The following is a 20,989-nucleotide window of genomic DNA, read 5'->3' on the forward strand; positions in this document are numbered from 1 at the left end:
TTTTTATATCATTTGTTTTGATCTTAGTTTTATTCTTTTTCTTTTCAGTTTGGGGTATGTTTTTGAGGAAGAAAGGGAGGGAGAGAACACAACTTAGGGTAGATGAGGAAGTGGTAAGGATATGCAAGGAGCTGGGAAAGGAGAAAGATATGAACAAAATAAATTATATAAAAATACTATGTGAAAAGCTTTAAATAATATTAAAATTTATTTAAGGTATTTATTGAGTCTATTAAATACTGTAACCACTTTTGTTCACTAAAAAAAATATGGAAGCAACATAAAAGGTTCTTGTTCTTTTCCTTTTTAAGGCATACAAGAATAATGTAAGCATACAAGCATCAGCATCAAAAACTAGAAGTTTAACGGGATAAAAAGAGTGATCAAAGACTTTGTGGACACAAGAAAGCTGAGTTGTCAATAAAGTTGTTGAGAAGCAGCTTGATTTACACTCGAGGATCCATATCTCTGGCATTATGAGTAAACAGAGGCGTCTATGAAAGATTTGTCCAGAGTCTGTAAGCAGTAGTCAGACAATTCCAAAATCCACAACAAATTTAGTCATCAATACAGTGTGGTACTTCATTATAGATAAATGAACTAGATCTGATAGCCTGTAAATAATCCACTTTATTTGTGGTCAATAATTTTCCAAGAGAGGCTCCAAGATAAAAAAGACAATGGAAAAATAGTAATCTGAGCTAATCATAGGGTGCCTAGTCCCAGTTAATACATCTATAATGCAACCCTTAAATCTGCAGCTCAAGTAAAATCCTGGAAGAGGAAAACAGAAAGATTGTTAGAGCCAGAGGACTCGGACACCTGCTGCTAAACAGTGCCTTCTAGACTTGACAGAGAAGCTGTACCCATGAAACTTCAGCTATATGGTCACCTACACAAATCTGCATAACGACACATGCCAATGTGAATGGGGAAAATTTCATAAGCTCCCCTACCCAGTTCAAAAACTACATGCAACCAATGGCTGCTGGAATGAACCCTTGAATAGGTTACCCAGTGGATCAGCCCTATTCATATGAAAAGAACAAGCCCTGTCTTGGAGAGGGGTTCCTGAGGAAGGGGTGTTTGGGAGCAGTGAATGAATGACTTGAAGTCAGCCGTGGGTACAAGCTGACAACACTGTGCTCTGCTCTTGCTGGCTCTCCAGACAGCTGTGTACATAGCTCAGCTCTTGCAGACCAAAGCCCAGTCTTTTATTTATGTATCAATTCAACTGTTTACCTGTCCAGGCCAGCTGGACAATCAAGTGGGACTCTTAGACCCTGTGGAGAGGACTGAGATGCATAAGAAAATAAAAAGGCACAGCATGTCAAGAAGTCTGATCAAGCTGGCAAAATTGTTATTGTTCACACTGGTTATATACTCTAAAAACAGGATATGGGGAGGGGTAAGAAAAGAAAGAGGGCTTTGCAGGTGGAGGAAGCTAGCTGCAGCTGTGGGGTCTAACTAAGTTATTCTTACAAAACCTTTCTGTTACCAGGGGTTCTAAAAACATCTATCTAGCAGGATGTTGTCTAAATCTAGAGATCAGGAGGAAGGGTTACTAAGGTGGGTTGCTATGAGGCCTTGTTTGAAGTTCTGAGAACTGACAAGTGAATCATGGAAGGTAAGCAGAAGGAAGAAGAGTAGACAGGAGAGCCAAGGATGAGTGTTTGTCAAGAGTAAGGCCTTGCTATGGCTTCCCACATTTACCCAGGTTCCCTTTTGATTATCCCATGAATTTTATGACTTTAGCCCCTTGATTCTTCAAGACAGCAACTACATTTTTTTTAGCAAATGAACTCAGAGATCTGCCTGCCTTTGTAAGCACAAGCAATAAGTTTAGTTGGGTGGGACCCCATCCTGAGATTACCATTCCCACCATACCAGGATCTAAACTTGCTATGTCCCAGACTAACTTTGAACCCAGGAATCTGCCTGCCTTTGTATTTTTCTGCTCATTAGTGCAGCTGCTTTTGTTCTTTCAGGTCTGTGAAGTCCTTCGTACAATTCACATTGTATCCTTATATTTTCGATAGTTGAGAAATTATACATTCTTGTGCTCATGTTTTCAAAGTTCTTTCCCACAGCCTTAATGGCTCTCTTAAAGTCACAGCATTTACCATTTTGCAGAGGACATTAGCTATACCCTTGCCTCCCTGACACATGCCGTTTCTTATTATCATGGAGTCATTAACCTTGGAGGGAGAATATTCCTCTAAGAAGGAACATGAAGCAAAAAATATATACCTTATTATACAAAAAAGCCTTCCACCTAGTAACTATAAGCACTTGTGCAAGCCCATGCCCTACTGGCTCTGCACCAAGAGTAGGAACTCTATCACATTGTCCCTTCCATGCAGGACTTGGCACACATATACAGACAAGCAACAATAAATGAACTCCTTAAGTTTCGCATGTATGTGTGCATGTGTATGTGAAACAATAATAATTAGAGAAGCAGAGGCCATAAATTTGGCAGAGACATGAGAGGAAGTAGAGGGAAAATGATATAAATACAGTAAAGTATGAAATTATCAAAAATTTTAAATTAAAAAGACAATTTATACTATAGAAAAATACCTATTGTACTTCATTGAGAATAAAGAACTCTTATAATTCAGCAACATTAAATGAGTTAGGATTGGGGCTGGAAACATGGCTCAGTGGTTAAGAGAACTGGCTGTTTTTCCATAGGACCAAGGTTCAATTCCCAGCACCCACATGGAAGCTCACAACTGTCTATAACTGCAGTACCAAGGGATCTGACACACAGAAATACATGCAGGCAAAACACCAATGCACATAAAATAAAAATAGGACTAAATAGACAATTCTCCAAAGATGTTGTTAATAAGCACACTAAAAATAATATACATCATTAATAATTGGTGAAATGCAAATCAAAGAAAAAAATGCTACTTCAGGCCCAGTAGAATTGTTAGAACTAAAAATAACAGATGATACATAGCATTGCCGAAGAGTCAGAAAACATGGGCTTTTCTTACATTGCCAATGGCTCTATAAAGTGATGTGGTCATTTCAGGTAATAGTTTGGTGGTCCCTCAATGCTTCATTGAGTTATCATATGACCTAAAAGTTTCTCCCTAGATGTGTGGAAAATAATGTAGTTGTTTGAAAAAATACCTGACAGTCTCTCAAGACGAAGATTAACTAGAACTCAACAACTCAGCTCTTTGGGGGTATACATCCTCAAAAAGTAAAATCATAACCACAAAAAGACTATACTCAATTGTTCACAGCAATATTATTCATAAAAGAAAAATAATCCAAATATCACCAATTGATGAGAAGACAAACAAAATATTATATATTGTAAGTTGAGTAACACCTGATAGTGCAAAGGAAGGAACTGCATCATCCCCTAAATTGATGTGAGACCTCACCATGGGTGAACCTTGAAAACATTGTGTTAAGCAAAAAAAAAAAAAAAAAAAAAAAAAAAGCTAGACACAAGGAATTATGAGTTCACATGGTTTTGCTTACATGAAATGCCTAGATGTGAAAAGAAGCTATAAAAAAGAACAATAAGTCAGATTCATGATTGCCAGGCGATACAAGGATGGAGGTAGAGAACTGCCACAGGGTTTCTTTAGGGAGAAAAAAACAATCTAAAAATTGGTGATTGTTGCTGTCTTACCTGTTTCATCTGTTGATAAAATACTCTGAACATAGCAACTTCAGAATGAAAGAGTTTATTCTAACTGACTCTTCAAGGGTATAGTCTAGGATGGCAGGGACACCAAGGTAGCCAGTGCTCCCCCGTCATGTTTGATTCACAATCAGAAAACAGACAGCGATAAGTGCGGGTCTGCTTGTGCTCAGTTTGTTTTCTCCATTAAAGCTCGGGATCCTCACACCAGGGAATAGTTTCATTCACAATAATGATGTATTTTCCCACACAAATTAATGTAACAAGATAATCCCCCTCAGACATGCCCAGAGACCCATCTGCCAGGTAATTCTAGATTCTGCCAAACTGACAACACTAACCACCACAGTTGCATAACTCTGTGGGCATACTAAAAATCACTAAACTGACTTCTTTAAAAGTGTTTCTTATAAATGTTGACTTTTGTAATAAAACAGTGGGAAGTTTTTAAAGTGACTTTACATTGCAGGAGTTACATCTCAATAAAAATTTTATATTAAAAATTAGGTTAGAATCTTATATATTTTCTCCCCTATTGTAGACAGAGGCTTACATGCTGGAAAAAGATGAAACACCAGGTATTCAATACCGGGGCATGGTTGAAAATATAGGAAAGTAATTGAGCAAGAACACACTCTGGATTTTGAGGCTCCTGGAGTCAGAAAGGTAGAAAACCAGACATTTAGCTTCAAGCCAGATAAGAGGGTAAGTCTGCTTCAGTGTGGGCTACATTGCCTTCAAACACTAAGACTGAGATCTACACACAATGATGCAACTACCCACTGACATCCGATGCTCGAAGCCCATCTGAATACTTGGTAGTGTGTGAGGTTGAATTTGTGACAGTACAGAAAACCGACTAATGGAGAAAAAAAAAAAAACTTGATGAGAAAAAGCCAAAAAGGAGCAACCCAGTTGAAAACTGCATTTACAAAGCCATAACAATTACACACACTACATGCCAAGTTAACCAATGCCATCTCAACTGTATGGTAACATAGAAAGGCAAGAAGAGCATGTGCTTGCATGCGTCTGGGGGTGGGGTGAGTTGTGCCGAGAAGAGGCACAAGCTCATCCTTTAAGGTGACACATCGAGAGTTAATGAAGAAAACTGAAAATCAAAGTCTCAGTGCACACAGAGATGTGGTCGCTAAATCATCAGCAGGCACTTGGACAGTTGGAAACTTGCATTTGGGGGAGGGACTAAAGGGTGGGTAGTGGAAGATACCATTTCTCAAGAAAGCCACATGTTCGTTTCAATAAACCTGAATTCAAACTTCAGCTCTGATACTGTCTTAGCTCTACTTCTTATCAGAGACCTTTGCGGAACTGCTATTTGGATTGAATTGAATGTGTATGAACCGTTTAACAGGGTGGATACTGGACACTCAAAGTGCTAGTTAAATCCCCCTGTATATCTTGTTGAATCAGAAGTCAGAGTTCTACAAAATCAGGCATTGGCTGGGAATGTTTGGCAGAATTTAAAGAAATGTAGATACTGGGTTTCATTGTGGTTACCTTCAGAGCCAATGAGCAGGGAGCCTATACTGCCTAAAGTCATAAGGGAAGATATTGGAAAGAACTTTAACTTAATCAAATAAAGAGTCCAGAAAGTAGAAAAAGAACTGTGGGAAACATAAATTGAAATATTGTCAAATAAGATCTCCAATATAAATTCCTATAGGTGGAACAGAACCATGTGACCATGAGTTGCCATGGTGGCGACTGGCTGATATAAGATACAATGGGTCTATAATTTTTATATATGACAGTGCCTTTTTAACATAGGTATCTTTTGTCATTAAGGATAATAATAAAAGCAATAAAAACCACTATCAACCAGCCCTTATGTCATTATCTTAGCAGCCTCAGACTATAGGAACAAAGACATGGAAAAAGTATATATAACCTGTGTAAACAGAGAATCAAGGAGATGCAGAAGTGCCCATGGTCCGCCACAGGAAGTTTCCCATCCTATCAATTTCTGTTTTGTAAGTAAAATGAGAACTGAGATCTCTGTATTCTTCCTTTCTGTGTCACGCACCTTCACTATCCTGGCTAAACACGAAACCAAGTGGACACACAAAGTCACCAAGAGAAAGTTAGGCAGATGTACAAGCCTCCAGAAGATGACTGGCCTAGTATGCATAAGGCCCTGAGTTGGACCACAAGGATAATGACTTAAATAGAAATTTGCCTTGCAGCTTCCCAATAACAGCAGATAAGGCAGGCGATAAAGTTACTTAAAGGCAGATGTGTAAGTGGGATGGATGTGAGTATGGATTTATTTGAAAGAAAAGCAGCAGTGATTGTTTGGAGGCTGGGATTCCACAAAAAATCTGATCGCTTTGCCTTGAATAACTTGTCTTCCTGATTTCCAAACATCAATCCAGTACTTTACATCTGTGTCTCTGAAACTCTGAACCAGGCAATAGAAAGGGTTGGATTTTCTAATACACGCCAACTCAATAAGCCGTGTGTCTGGATGTTTTCCATTGACATGATTCTATGGGGTATGTACTTCAGGTTCTTCAGCAACAACAGCTAAATGCTAACGCTATCTACTACTGAGTCCTCTAACTACTTAAATTATATTAAAGTAACTCCGGGGCCCACTTCACGGGATTCAGTGGTTTAAGAGCTCAGCAACAATAGGAAATTAAATAAACCTGAAATGATTTCCTTTTAAAAATGCACAGGAGCATCATTTCCTTCCCCACCCAGACATCCACAGCCAGCACACGTATAGTTAATGAAGCACATAGCTATCTGACAATTTAATATGTACAAATGAACACAATAAATAAGTCAGAGGCATGGGAGCTAGAAGGTCAACGTTTTTTCTTTGGAACCTGGGGAAAAACCCCACTGTTCTGATCTTCAGTAACCCGTCTCCTTACTATTCTTAGCCATCATGGTCAGTGCCACTCACTGTGTTCATAGGAGAAGGTCTGAGTTATATTACATTCACGTGACTTCTGCCACTTCGATTCACATTGCAAGTTAGGCCCAGCACCATTTATTCCTGTCGATCACCCTTACACACGACATAGAGTATCATTTTGAAGGAAAATACAAACGAAAGGTACTTACGCTTTGAGGTTGTATTAACCATTCAGCGTTACAGAAACAGCACAATCGAAAACTAAGCCAGGAAAATCAGTCTGGTACCAATCCAACTAAATTGATCTAATTTTGAAGCACAAGTCTGTGGGTTTCTGTGGTGACCAAGGACTGGTAAGAAGGCAGTTTGGCTCAACGTGACTCAGTAGTGGTGTTGGTTCAGACTGTGTGACACTGGGTAGTTTATTATAGGTATTTCTAAGCATAGCACAACTTACTGGGGAAAAAAATCTTGGTGATAATTAACTCAATACTATGTGCACAATGAAGTTTAAGACATGACTACTCCCTCCATACTATAAAGTACATGTAACATCTTCCATAGGGATGGTTTTATAGATGGACTGAGCAATAAATAGATAAGGGTCTGGGGGGAGGCTCTAGTGTGGTCTCAGTCTGACAGAGTCACCAGGCTATTTACTACCTCCCATACACGACTTCTGGGCCAAAAAACAAATTAAGCATCTCTCCCTTTGACAAGACAACCGTTTGTGTTCAACATTCCCGGTTGCCCTCATGTTTATCTGTGAGCACATGTTTATCTCTATGCCTCCTACCTGCAACCAAAACCAGCTGCCTACAGCTCTGAGCATCAATTCGTTCTCTAATAAAATGCTTAAATAAACGCTGTCATTTCCCACACTTCTAAAAATGCTTGTTGCTGTCATGCCTAGGTGTCATGGGACAGGGCTTCCCTTTTTTTTTTTTTTTTTTTTTTTTTTTTTTTTTTTTTTTTTCAGTATTTGAGAAATTTGTTATATTGACCTAGAAAGGGGGCTTGAGGATCACACAGCATCAGTAGGCAAAATAAGAGGTAGACACAGTGTCCTCATAACCACCTTCACAAAAGAGAATCAATAAAAGGTGAGTGCATAGCCGGGCGGTGGTGGCGCACGCCTTTAATCCCAGAACTTGGGAGGCAGAGGCAGGCAGATTTCTGAGTTTGAGGCCAGCCTGGTCTACAGAGTGAGTTCCAGGACAGCCAGGGCTATACAGAGAAACCTTGTCTCGAAAAACCAAAAACCAAAAACCAAAAAAAAAAAAAAAAAAAAAAAAAAAAGGTGAGTGCATTTAGGCTTGTTTGAAGATGACACCGAAATACAGAGACAGTGATGTATGCTGGGACAGTGAGGAAGAAGCTCCTCACACAAGCCAGAACACAAGTTGAACTTGAAATCAAAATGTCCTCAGTAGGAAACCAATTGAAGAGTGCCTCAAGGCTTCTACTGGCAGCACGGTATGTCTTGGAAGAAGAATAACACACTTAGAGATTTTAAAAGAAGCCCAAAGATGGTGGCAATATCTCTTTGGCATCTCATTAGAACATGTTACTGCTCTAACATGCTGGGCACTTCATTAAACATTTTCACACGCACTTACTCTTCACAAATGCAATGCTTTATTTCCACCCGCAGATGAGGAAGTGGGGGCTTAGAGTCACCATCACATGACTTAGTGATTGCACTTGGCCTCAAACCCAAGAGAGACCTTCAAAAAGTATCTTTTGTCTGCTGCTCAACATTGTAAGTACAGCCCCATCAATTCCACAGTAGTTCTACAGATCATAGTAGCTCACCAGTCATGTCACAAAACAGTGGACACACACACACACACACACACACACACACACACACACAGAGCGCAATTAAAAACCTGAATTCTTGCAGATAAGCAGGTGAGGACAGTTTGAACATGTATAGCTTGAAATGGCTGTTTACCTATTCCAACATGGAAATGCTTGACATGCAGCTGGATGCAGCCAACCCTCATGACATCTGCATTCCCAGTATATATTCATGACATGACATCTGCATTCCCAGTATATATTCATGACATGACATCTGCATTCCCAGTATATATTCATGACATGACATCTGCATTCCCAGTATATATTCATGACATCTGCATTCCCAGTATATATTCATGACATCTGAATTCCCAGTATATATTCTTGACTTTTCCCCCTTTACTTCCTTAAAGCTGTCCAAAAAACAAAAACAAACAAACAAACAAACAAAAAAACTCCCTCACCCTAGGAAGGAAAATCGACTTTGGAATAGGATCCTCCATCTTCTAATTCACTCTTTCCCACCTCTCTTAACATAACAAAGGCTGTCATGTGGCATGCAAATGAACCTAGGCTTGGAAACTTTAGTGGTTGTGACGATTGTTCTTGGTTGTCAACTTGACCGTATGGGGATTAACTAAAAACCCAAGTATCTGGGTAGACAAGTGAGGGCCTTCTCTGGATAGATCACTGGCGCTTGGAAAACCCACCCTAAATCTGGGCCGGAGCTTCAGGACATGGGAGCAGCAGCTTTGCTTTTTGCCTGCTTGCTCTTATTCTGAGTTCATATATCCCGCTGCTGAGGCATTTCTTCACTAGAGTCTACTTCTCCAGGATTCCAACATGGAAGATGACCAGCGAAAGCATCTGGCTTCACGGACTGAACAACTATTGGATTCTTGGACTTCTCATCAGGCAACAGCCATTGTTGGGCTAGCCAGACCAAAGCAATCTTTCTATGGTCGTGCTCTGTACCATGTTTGAGTTTTCACTTTGACTTCCAGGGGAGTACGATCCTATCATCTTGGAACTCAGTAAATCCAGCATGTCACCTCTATTGGACTCTCTAGCCTGGAACATGAGGAATTATTAATTTTGAATAAAAAGTGAAAATATTTAGCATAAAGTCCATCATTGTGATCATCTGCAAAACTCAATCAGCACAGGACAGGAAAGCTTATATTCTCTAAGATACAGGCTATTTATACCACAAGTGCTAAAACATAGATGGGTTCAGTAACCTATTCTTGATTTCTCTTGTAGTTGACTTCTGCTTGTAGTTGACTTCAGCAAATGCAGAAGAAAGCAATTGCCGTTTTTCTAGACTAGCCAGAGTACCAGGTATTTCTGATTAGGCAGAATGTGAGAGAGCCAGGTCAAATGAAGAGGATGCCGCCCTTCTTCCTGCAACTCAAGTGGGAACCAACTCATTGGACTTTATTCGCATGCATTTTCACATCCCCAGTGATAGTCTCAACGAATATACATGTTGTTGGTTTTCAAACAATCTTTATGTGATTGGAGAAAAACACAAAAGACCTCTTTCCTCCCTATCCAAGAGGAGGGAATGGAAAACCAGGCAGGGCAAAGACTTGACTTGTCATGGGGCTGTTCAGAAGAAACCAATGGTCACTGAAGGAAAAAGGAAACGAGAGCTGTTGATGGGCAGGCAGGAAACATCCAAAGGGAAACAAGCTGCAAAATACAGAGCCACAAAGGGCCAGAAAGATGGCTTCTGTGTGGTTCTGATTGAGGAATGATCAAGTCGTAGCCGGCTCTGGGCAGGCTCTCTCTATCCAACGTAGGTATGAACTCCATATTCATGGAGATGAAAAAAACAGGCTGTGGTCCTGAAGATCCCCAAACTCTGGAGACCCTTACTCAAGTCTCGGGAAGTCACGGCCACCCAAAAATCGCAAGACACCATACCTGGATGCGATCAGCAGAGGTTTGTTAGGGAGAGTTGGCTGGCCAACTGTCAAACTGCTTGCCCACACAGGAGCTGAATTTGACAAAAGAACGGCAAGCTGAGGGGCCTTTTAAAGGGGAAAACCACAAACCAGGGGAGTGAGGACGGGGGTGAGGGGTTGTCAAGGATACATAACATAAAAATAGTGGAACATTCCAGAAGAACCCAACCTAAATGATTCAGGGTCATGTGAAAAACACTCTGTATACTCATTCTTCTCAAAAATGTAGTTTTACCATGTCACTGTGCCATGCCCTGTGATTCACTCAACTATTTCTGATTAACTATTTCTCACTTGCTCTGGACATAGCCCTGCCCAGTCATTTGTGGTCGACACCTAAAAGACTTATCTTTTCCTTGTAGTCAGCCGGTTCTGGAACCGGCCGATCTACATTCTTGGTTCGTTTCAGAGAGAAGTTTTCTATGTCCTTTAAAGAAAAACCTAAAGAAAAAAAAATATATTTTATATATATGATATATATATTATATATATATATAATATATATATCATATATATCTAAATCATATATATCATATATAACATATATGATATATATATATAATGATTTTCATAATTTTTCATTCTTCAGTCCAACAGCAGCTGATGTCCTGGTGAAGAACATATACAACAAAGGCCATGCAGTCTTTTAAGATTCCAGAAATCCAGGCCATGAGAGCTAACCAGAGAAGTGAAGAGTGTGATCATAGACATGTTGGGACATGTTTGAAAGCATGGATGACGAGAAGAAATGGAAGCAGAAGCCAAACTGGAAATTGACAGAATTGTTTGAAATCACAACAGGGCCTCAGGGCAAAACATTCAGTAAAATGGGTACCTCCTGAACCTTAACCTCCAAGAGTGAGAGCTGTCAGTGGGAAGGGATCAGGGAGCCAGGCAGTCCCCACTCCACAGATAGGGATGCTTTGGTATGCCCTCAGGCACTCTAGGTGTAGGAGCCCTTTCATGTTTTCCTTGCATGCCACCTCTGCTGTGAGGCATTACACTATGTTACTGTCTTCAGTCTTGCAGAGATTTGGAAACCACAAAGGGATTGTTCTTATCAAGGCGGTGTAATTAAAGATTTCTTCATTTTCTCATGAAGAAATTCTTAGCTAACTGAATGTTGAGGGTTCTGAATATGATACTATGTAAGTATAATTTAATAAATTTCTACTTTAAAAAATTCAAGGGGATAATCTACATAAAACAGGCTGTCACTTCTCACTAAAAAGGGCAAGTGTAACTAGAGCAACTTACATTAGAATTTCAATAAACTACCTTTTTAAAACACAAGAGTATGCCTTAGCATCAACCAAAATATTTTAAGATTTATTTTATGTATATGAGTACACTGTAGCTGTCTTCAGACACACCAGAAGAGGGCACCGGATGCCATTACAGATGGTTGTGAGCCTCCATGTGGTTGCTGGGAATTGAACTCAGGAAGAGTAGCCGGTGCTCTTAACCACTGTGCCAGCTCTCTAGCCCCCTCAAAATATTTTTTAAAAATTCACTTCGGGGGAACTCAGGAAATTGCTCAGATTCCCACTTTCGAACACTACTTTCGAAGACTGATTCAGTAGGTCTGAAGAAACTAAACATATATTTTGATATGCAGACCAGTACAACTGAATGCTCAATATTTTAACTGAGGTTTGGCACATAAAAGTAACGTGAATCCTAAGTCACAGTATTATTCTGTTAAGTAACTTACAATACTTTAGAGAAAATCTTCTCAAAATGCTTTTGTGAACTCATGATTTCTGTATAAGGTGGCACACAAGGCTTTGTATATTCTAAGACGTTTGAGCGCCTCTGAAAACCCCTCTGACAATGCCCATACTGGAGTGCCTGGCACATCGGTACACAAGGCAGCACAAACACCAGGAGGTACCTTACACAACTATGCTAGGGATGGGCACACAGGCCCACTCTGTAAGAGTCAATGCCCATCTACACACTGGGCACTGTCAGGTTCCATAACCATCACTCTCCCAAAAGGACTGCTGAAAAAGGCTATTAACCAAGACTAAAGTTTTCTACAGAAAAGAGATGAAAAGACTAGAAATATGAGTAAAACAGATCCTTAAGTATGTCTTGTTTCTCACTCATATAAAAATTGAAAATACACGAGGTAAAATTAGAAACAACCTAAATTTTAACCTTACGTTTAACATTATATATATTCTACATGCTGATATGTATTATATATATATCCACTAAACCCTATGTGTGTGTGAACATTTTGTGAACACCAAAATGAGCTTCTCAAAGGTTATGGCAAGAAATGAACCGTTCAGGTTAATTTATATATATACTCTAGCTATGCTGATAGCCCGTTTACATGGTGTCTCCAGCTGGATTCTGTAGGCTGATTAAGACTTTACCAACTCTAATGCATTATCGCTTCCATATTAAAAAAAAAAATGTGCGACAGAAATACGTATTTTTAGTAAAAATATTTTAACAGGCAGTTTCTTAACAAAACTTGACAAAAGTTCAACTTATGAGACATATTAAATTTTCTTTAATCTGAAGTAGATATTGTATTACGTAGAAAGACGTCCGAACACCCACTGTCCAGGAAGAACAAGGAGGACATCAAGATGTTCTAAGCAATTTCCTGGATGGCAGGAAATGAAAGGCTGGAGAGGCTGCGCCCGTGGCCAGCTTGCTCTTCTAAATGGGCTTACTCATTATTAACTGATAAAAGATAGCACACAATATTAAAAACTTACATCTAACGGTTCTAAGGCCATGACTGTCCTTTAATACTCAGCTAGGGGGGTAAAGTTCCTTTGGTACCTTTACTTTCTGAGGAAGAAAAACAAAAAAACCAACCTAACAACCATTACAGGTCAGCTGCTTCAGTGACATGCCATGAGTGAGTACACGGATGACCTGTGTGCTCGAGTATAAAGGAGCTGGCATGCCTGTCATCACTTTCAAAACTCACTGACACGACAGCTTAAGGTAAGGAGCCGCTGTGACATGCTGAGGTCCCCTTGTTTCTCATGAAGAACCAGCCATTTCTAAGTGTAATGTAACTGAAAACACTAATTTAGCTTTGATTTTATTTTAATGATATGTACAAGAGTTAACAAATTACAATTAAAACGAAATTTGTTATGGTAATTCCACAGAACTTAAAAACATGCAACACTGCATGGTAAAAACAGCTTCATTCATATACAAAAAATATTCCTTTGAGACTCATGACAGTGCCTGGAAATTTCTGACATAAGCTTTTTGCAAAGAATATTTTTAAAAATGTAAAGATCTGATTAACCAATTAGTGCAGTATTAGGAACGATAATAAACATTATTAGTAAAGAGGTTACAGTGATTTGTACCAGGTATAGACAGGGTTCAATGTAGTCTCATTAAATAAATGTTCAGTTAAGAAAATAGTTTTGAAAAAGATCTTATATTGAAGCCATGTATTAATTTTGTTGAATCAGCTTATATAAATCAATAGTCAAGTTTATTCAGTTAAAGAAAATAGGACTATGCTTTCTTATACTCATAAATAGTATATATATATATATACATATATAGCCTATATACAAGTGAAAAAAAGTTCTTTGTAAAAAAAAAAAAAACAAAAACAAAAAAACAAAAAACATACTGCCAATCCAGTTGCTAAGGTTGAAATAGTTCTTTATCCACATACTAGCTACGTTGGTAAAAATGTCTTATTTAAATCACATTCAACCAGCATAAATAGTTAAGATGAATATTGTTGTAAACAATAGAAAAACCAAATTTGTTTGTATTTTAAATTTCATCACTGAGTAACAATTTACTTCTCAGCTTAGAATGCTTTATAAAGGCTCAACATGTAATTTAATCAAGTCCAAAGCCCACTAAAGAGTAAACACAGTGAATGCTTTTCAAAGTGCGTAATTTCCAAAGCTTCCACTTGTAGTATTTATCCAATACCAGCTCACCAGCAACAAAATAAAATGTGCTTAGCTATAAAAATACTAAGGAATGTTACTGAAAAGGAAAGGCTATTTGGTAGAAGTAACTACAAAAATAATTAGTTCAGAACTTTGTAAAGCTTTAATGCAAGAACATCAGTACACTGTCTTTCCATAAAACTTAAAGCATGATCAATACCAAGACTGTAAATGTCTACCTTTTATGTACTTAAAAAGGAATTGCAACAAAGTATCTCTTAAAAAAATGTTAAGACAAATGATCATGCAGGTGTTGATCTGCAGGCATTTGGGGATGCTAATGTCTGTGCTGGACTGTCGTCTTTGGCTTCACTGGCAGCAAGGATGGGCAAGGTGCTACTTGGAAATGCAGATATGGGACAAGGAGTGCCAACATTTTCATCAGTGTCGGAATCTGGCGTTGTAACTTCACTGTCCTGAAGTCCCAAGATCTCACAAACTGCTTGAGGCAATTCCTGAGTAGGAAAAATCAAATATAAAATCACAACTGAGGAAAAATATCCACAAAATAAGCTTTTAATAGTAGCTTGATTTCAGAGTCTGAACATTCATTTTAACTGGGTAAGTGCTGATATGTTCTGTAATGTAGTAGCATGACACAGTGGGAGGAGGCACCTTAGCAGACCTGCGCTGAGGCAGCCCCACTGCGTGCACTTTATTTGGGGGCATGAGAAGGAGGGTTGAGAGGTAGAGGCAAACAGAAGGGACAGAGAAAGAAAGAAAGAAAGAAAGAAAGAAAGAAAGGAAGGAAGGAAGGAAGGAAGGAAGGAAGGAAGGAAGGAAGGAAGGAAGGAAGGAAGGAAGGAAGGAAGGAAGGAAGGAAGGAAGGAAGGAAGGAAGGAAGGAAGGAAGGAAGGAAGGAAGGAAGGAAGGAAGGAAGGAAGGAAGGAAGGAAGGAAGGAAGGGGCCAGTGGAGGAAAGGAGGGAAGGAGGGAGGGAGGGAAGAGAGCTAATGAGGGGGCAGAGAAAGGGGGAAGGGCATCAAACAGTCCTTCTACAGCAAGCCAGACTCTGACCTGGCTGTTGCTAGGTAACTTCTTGGGCAGAGCCTAGAAGAAATGCCACCAAGTGCCACATACTCTTCTCACATCATCTTCCTCTACTCCAAATAAAATTTTGGCCATCTATTTTGTCTCAATTTTCCTAATTAGCTTTAAATATCAACTTGACAGAGCCTAGAGTCATCTGAAAAGAGACTGTCAATTAAGGGACTGCCCAGTATCTGACTGGTCTATAGGCAAGTCTGGAGGATCACCTTCATTGTTAACTGATGCAGGAAGACTCAGCCCACTGTGGGCTACACCATTCCCTGATCAAATGGTCCTGGGCTGGGTTGGACCAGGCCACAGAAGAAAGCTACTTAGGGAGCTGTAGGGACTGTTAGTTCCTATCTGCCTGTAACTCAAGCTCTACAGGGACCAACCTTCAAGGACATCTGCACTCATATGCTAATGTCAAGAGCCTGTGAGTGAGTCAGGAAGCAAACAGCAGAACAGTGACAACAAAGATCACAGCAGCTGCAGGAGAAGGCAAGGCCACCATGCCTGAAGGACAAGTGGACTGGCTTGGGAGCTTACATCATTCCAATTTTGGTGAGCCTGAACCGTTCTTGGCTGACAGTGAGGGAAGTTGTATCTATGAATTGTTATAAAGACCATTGAGACATTCCTGGTTTCTGCTTTAGGTTCCTGCTCTGCAGTCCCTCCATGATGGAGAGTGATCTGAGCACTGAAATAAACCCAGGCCTCCTCTAATTGGCTCTTAGTTGGCGTTTTGTCACAGCAATGGAATCAAAATCAAACAAAAGCAGTTTCTGGATCTCATCTAAGTGACATCATTCTATGCCAGGAGATGTCCCTGGACCTGCTTGCTGCTGTTTGCTGGCTTTGGCCTTTACATGGTATCAAACTATGTACAGGCTCATGTAGTCCAGGCTAGACTCAAACTTGCCCCATAACTGAGGCTGGCCTTAAACTCATGATCCTCTGGTGAGCCTGCAAGGGTGCACCACCACACCCCACTGAGTTTTCTAACATTCACAATTTACCTTCTCTCTCCTTCTCAAAGTTAGAATCTGTCAGGAAATACTAGTTCCTTAAAGATTCTAAGTAATCTCACTGGCAGGTTTTGAAACAGAATAGTTATCTAACAAACATACCTAGACTAACTATTTGGACCCCTGCGGGGAGGGGATACAAAGCTGAAACAAAAATTGTTTTAAAAATGAAAAATCCATATCAGTCCCTATGAACTGTGGGGTTTCACTGGGTCTGCCTGTGCTTCTGAGGCTTAGGACAAAAAGGTGCAACTTCCCTCCCTGTCTTCCCCACCCCTGCTTCCTCAGATAGTGGGCAGGACAAGAGACAAAAGAGCAGCAACCTTCCTTCCCTGGCCCTCCCCACTTCCTCTTGAGGCCAGGACCTAAGTCTGCTTTTGGGATGCATCAGGATTCCTTCTCCAAAAGTCCCTCCCCAAGTGGCTGCTGACCTCCAAGCAGCTGGAAACTACACTTTCCTTCCTTTGCCCCCACCCCCACCCCCGCGTCCTCCGAGCACCTGCTGACATTCACCACTTGCCTGTCCTAGAGTTTTTCTTTTAACTTTAATATAATTTTTAAAAAAGATTGTTTGAGCTAGAAAATAAAACTTAGAAATTTTTTTTAAAAGGCCAACTATAATGACTTGATTTAAATTCAGATTTAAAAAAAAAATCAAATCAGTCTTTTTTTTTTTAGAAGCAAAACCTGAATTGATAAAAAAAAAAAATGCAGTAAGATAGACTGCCGTCCGTTTGTCTCTGATGAGCACCTATTTTTGGTGGTGGATGTTTCATATTTAGTAAGAGATCTTGTTGCATTCATTAAGTTGAATAATGTGTTACCACTTAAAATCTACAGCCTCCAGTTGTAGAAATATTTTTATTACTTTTGCCATTTTGCCAATTAAATGTTTCCAATCTGGCATAATTAGTCAACTACTTTCAATTAAGTGAGGTAAACTTACAAAAGTAAATAAATAAAAGCTTTGTTTCTGCCCTCAATTTGTTGACTGTCATTTGTTTTCTTTATAAGGAAATCTTTCTTAGCTGATTAAAAAGAGGGAGAAAAATATTGCAATTCTTTGCGATGCTGGATACCTTGCACTGTGCCATCTGTAGGGAAATTGCTTCTGCTTTACACAGTATGTCTTCCACATCAATTTTCATGGACAATTCATTGATGTGCTACAAAATCAACACGAGAATGATAATCAAAACAGAAAGCTCTATTATACTCTACAACATAAACAATTTATTACCAATTATACTACACTGCAGATATTACCCATAATATGAAAATATCCACATATTACAAATCCACAGAAAATCCAATACATCTTTCATTACACTCAGTTTTGAAGACAAAGAATAGCTAATAAGCTCACAAAACATTAAACCTAGCAGCTATCTAGTTTTCTAACTCAAAGTTATAAGCAAAAGACAATTAATTTGTTTTTTAAAAACTAAACTATATAAAAGAACATTGTTGGACTTCCCTTCTTTCCTGAATACCCACTCGATGATAACTGTTAGCACTCCGTCTAAGCTCCGCCCCACAGTTACCTGGCAACAGCCAGGTATGACTGACTCACTATAAAAGGGGCTGCGTGCCCCCTCCTCACTCTCTTGGTCTCTTGCCTTCTTGCTCCCACTCTGCCCCCTCACCCCCTTCCTCCTCTCTCCCCATTCCCATCCCCCTTTCTCTCCACTCATGGCCAGCCTCTATTCCTCTACTCTCTTTTTCTCTGCCTCTACCACCCTCTTAACTTCCCTCCCTATGCCCTTAGTAAACTCAACTCTATGTGTAGCTGGTCCCTCAGGGGGAAGGGATCCCTTGGCATGGGCCGGCTGCGGCACACCCTCCCCCCACACCTCACCACACCTCCATAAAACATATCGCTTCCTTGATTTATCTTTTTACAAACACATCAATAGTAACTGACAAATATGTATTTACCAAACTGTCATTCTCTTGAACTAAGCTAGTCCAGCACCTGGTGTTACAGACAAGGAGAATTACTCATGGTACATGAGGACCACCAGAGACAACACTACCATCCACACTGAAAGAAGACCCACCTTAAGGATTTCATTGAAGCCATAATGCTTTTCCATTATCTGTTGCTTTTCTGATTCCAGGATAGCACAACACAGAAGAAGATGAAAATTCTTACAGGGCAGTTCAGTCCACATTACCTACAAAAAATGTAAGTTACTCAGTAAACAAAATCAATTCTAAATCATTTCTTCAAAGACGCTAATTCTAAGCAGTAAACATGCTCAGTTGGGATAGACAATTCTCTACAGATGAAGAGAGAAGTAGTTACCTTTAGCTATAAAGGAACCAAAATAAAGTTTAATATTTGACAGACTTCCAGGAACTACAGAGAGCAGCTGACACTGCAGCAGTCCTCACTCATGGCCACAGTCCTAGCACAACCATAAAATGTAAAGGTTACATCCACTTCCAGTGTTTCTTCAGAACGTTCTGACCTTTCTCACAAATATTCAGTCCTTGAAACTTTGAGAGGAAACTAAACCCTACACACTAAGAAAGCACTAACTGTAGTACATTGGAGCAAACAGAGCTAGAGATACGTCTCCACTATGGACAGTAAAAACTTCGGTCACTTCATAACGCAAGGTGAAGAAAACCCCCGATTCCAACAAACACTGGAGGGACTACCAAAGATGAACACCTAACTACACTAGCATTTGAGCAACTGCTTATCCTACCTGTCCCCTCGCCCTTCCCCCCACTCGCTGCCGGCCCCCACATGTTCATGGCTGGTCTCTACTCTTCTACTCTCTCTCTGCCTCTACTACCCTCTTAACTCCTCTCCCCATGCCCTGAATAAACTCTATTCTATTCTATACTTTTATCCTAAATATGGGCTGATGCCAACAAATCCAAGACTTCCGTTTCCCCTACTAATGTACTTAATGACCTCTTTTCTTGGAAGAAAAAAAAAAAAAACCATACAAATGACGCTTAGTAGAACATAGCTGAAATGCTTTTTACTTTTATAAGGAATAAACCTAATTAACCCAATTTGAGAAATTTAATTACAAGGCAATTAACCTCAAAGTGTGACTCCAAGATTGGAATCAGCCACAAGAAAAAGGGGGTAATGTAGGAATTTCAGGTCTCAGTTTAAACTTAAGATTGAAAGAATCTCAGGTTTCGGTTTAAACTCAAAAATTAACTGCCCCAGGACACATCCCAGGAGGAGCACATTCCAAAGACTTACACACACATTCCAGGGGAAGGGCCCAACATAAGAGGTAATCAGGAAGCTGGGCCCTTAATGTAATAAACCCGGGCAAACAGAAGCCACTTAGCTAACATTCATTGTTATAAAGATAATGTGCAAATCTGAGTCACCTAGCGACCGGGCCTGGGAACAGCTATTGAGGTCAGCCTTTGTGGTTATTAAGAGATAAAACTGCCCTCGTATAAAAACTGCTCTTAGCTTTGGCTCAGGGTTCCTCTCGGCTTCGTGCAAGGGAACCCAAGTGCACTGGTTATTATCAGTAAACCTCAAGTTGTTGCAACGAATCCCCTGTCCATGTGTGTTTCTACAGGAGTGCATCCCCTGGTTTGGACCTTAGAATCCAACATGGTCACAGTATTTTTGATTTATCTTAAAAGAGTTCAGATTTACACTCCAGGGCAGGCCTGAAAAGGTCAGCTCAGAGCCTTTGGAAAATTCCACCAGGGCCCCCTCCATTCCCAGAAGGGAGAAGTCCTTAGAGCATATAGGCACTCCTCCCCTCTAGAAGGGAGAGGAGGAACACATTCTTCAGGAAGACCACAGGGAGGGACCAACCATTGGCTACCTGCAAATAAGGGAAGCCCAGAGCACACAGACACATTCTTCGGGGCGAACAAACCATTGGCATTGCCCCCCCCCCAACAAGCCCTTGCTACCTCATTCCCTAAGGACCAATCAGTTTAAGAGTCACACTGTTCTGCCAATCACATTGTGCCTAGTGGCTGTTGCTCTATTCTACCCCTGAAAACTATAAAAAGTGGCTGAACAGGCAGCTCAGGGTCATCACCACTTCTTTGGATGCAGAACGACCCCAGCAAGCTGGAACAATAAACGCCTCTTGCTTTTGCATCCATCTCTGATCTCCAGCTCCACCTTGTTCACTGGGGAGTGGGGGATGGGGGGTGGGGAGTGGGGGGTGGGGGGTGGCGGAAGCTAAGGCTCATCACAATCTTAAAAGCCCATGACAAGAAACACCTGCCACAAACAACTCTAGGTTTTGTTTGTGTTTGTGTGTTTTAAGAGAGTGAAAAAGAGTGGATGGGGAGGACCTGGGAAGAGTTATGAGAGGAGAAAACATGGATCGAAGTATATTGTATGAAAACAAATTGTAATAAAGTTCAGGTTCTAACTGCACATATCCGATACATATTTAAGTATAAATCCATGCAGAACACAAGCAGCTCAAAGCAACATCCTTCGACCAGCTCACAGCCTCTCTATGGTAGTTCAGGAAACAATTCCCAGCTGTAGTCAGTTGTTGTTAACATATGTGGGAGAGATTCTATCATCACTTAGTTTGTATAGAGCTATAACTACAGTTAGACATTAGACTAATGTACTTTTTTTAAAAACATGCTAAATCTGTTACTAACATATACTCA

At 40.1% G+C, this 20,989-nt stretch overlaps 1 protein-coding gene across 5 annotated transcripts in view; it reads right to left on the reverse strand.

Moving 5' to 3' along the window:
* Window positions 1–13,393: 13,393 nt before the first annotated feature.
* The window catches only part of Tbc1d15 (TBC1 domain family member 15), a 54,435-nt gene continuing 46,839 nt past the window's right edge, over window positions 13,394–20,989 (reverse strand). For 3 of the 5 annotated variants that reach the window (XM_076920242.1, XM_076920243.1, XM_076920246.1), the window contains 3 exons: window positions 18,412–18,528; window positions 17,431–17,517; window positions 13,394–14,750 (listed from right to left, as the gene is read on the reverse strand). In XM_076920242.1, coding sequence (XP_076776357.1) covers window positions 14,538–14,750; window positions 17,431–17,517; window positions 18,412–18,528 — 417 coding nt within the window. In that variant the 3' untranslated portion in view covers window positions 13,394–14,537. The remainder of the gene's footprint in view (window positions 14,751–17,430; window positions 17,518–18,411; window positions 18,529–20,989) is intronic. The other 2 variants (XM_076920245.1, XM_076920244.1) reach the window with 1 other exon arrangement.

This window comes from Arvicanthis niloticus, chromosome 22, assembly GCF_011762505.2.
Source record: "Arvicanthis niloticus isolate mArvNil1 chromosome 22, mArvNil1.pat.X, whole genome shotgun sequence".
NCBI classification, from domain to species: domain Eukaryota; kingdom Metazoa; phylum Chordata; class Mammalia; order Rodentia; family Muridae; genus Arvicanthis; species Arvicanthis niloticus.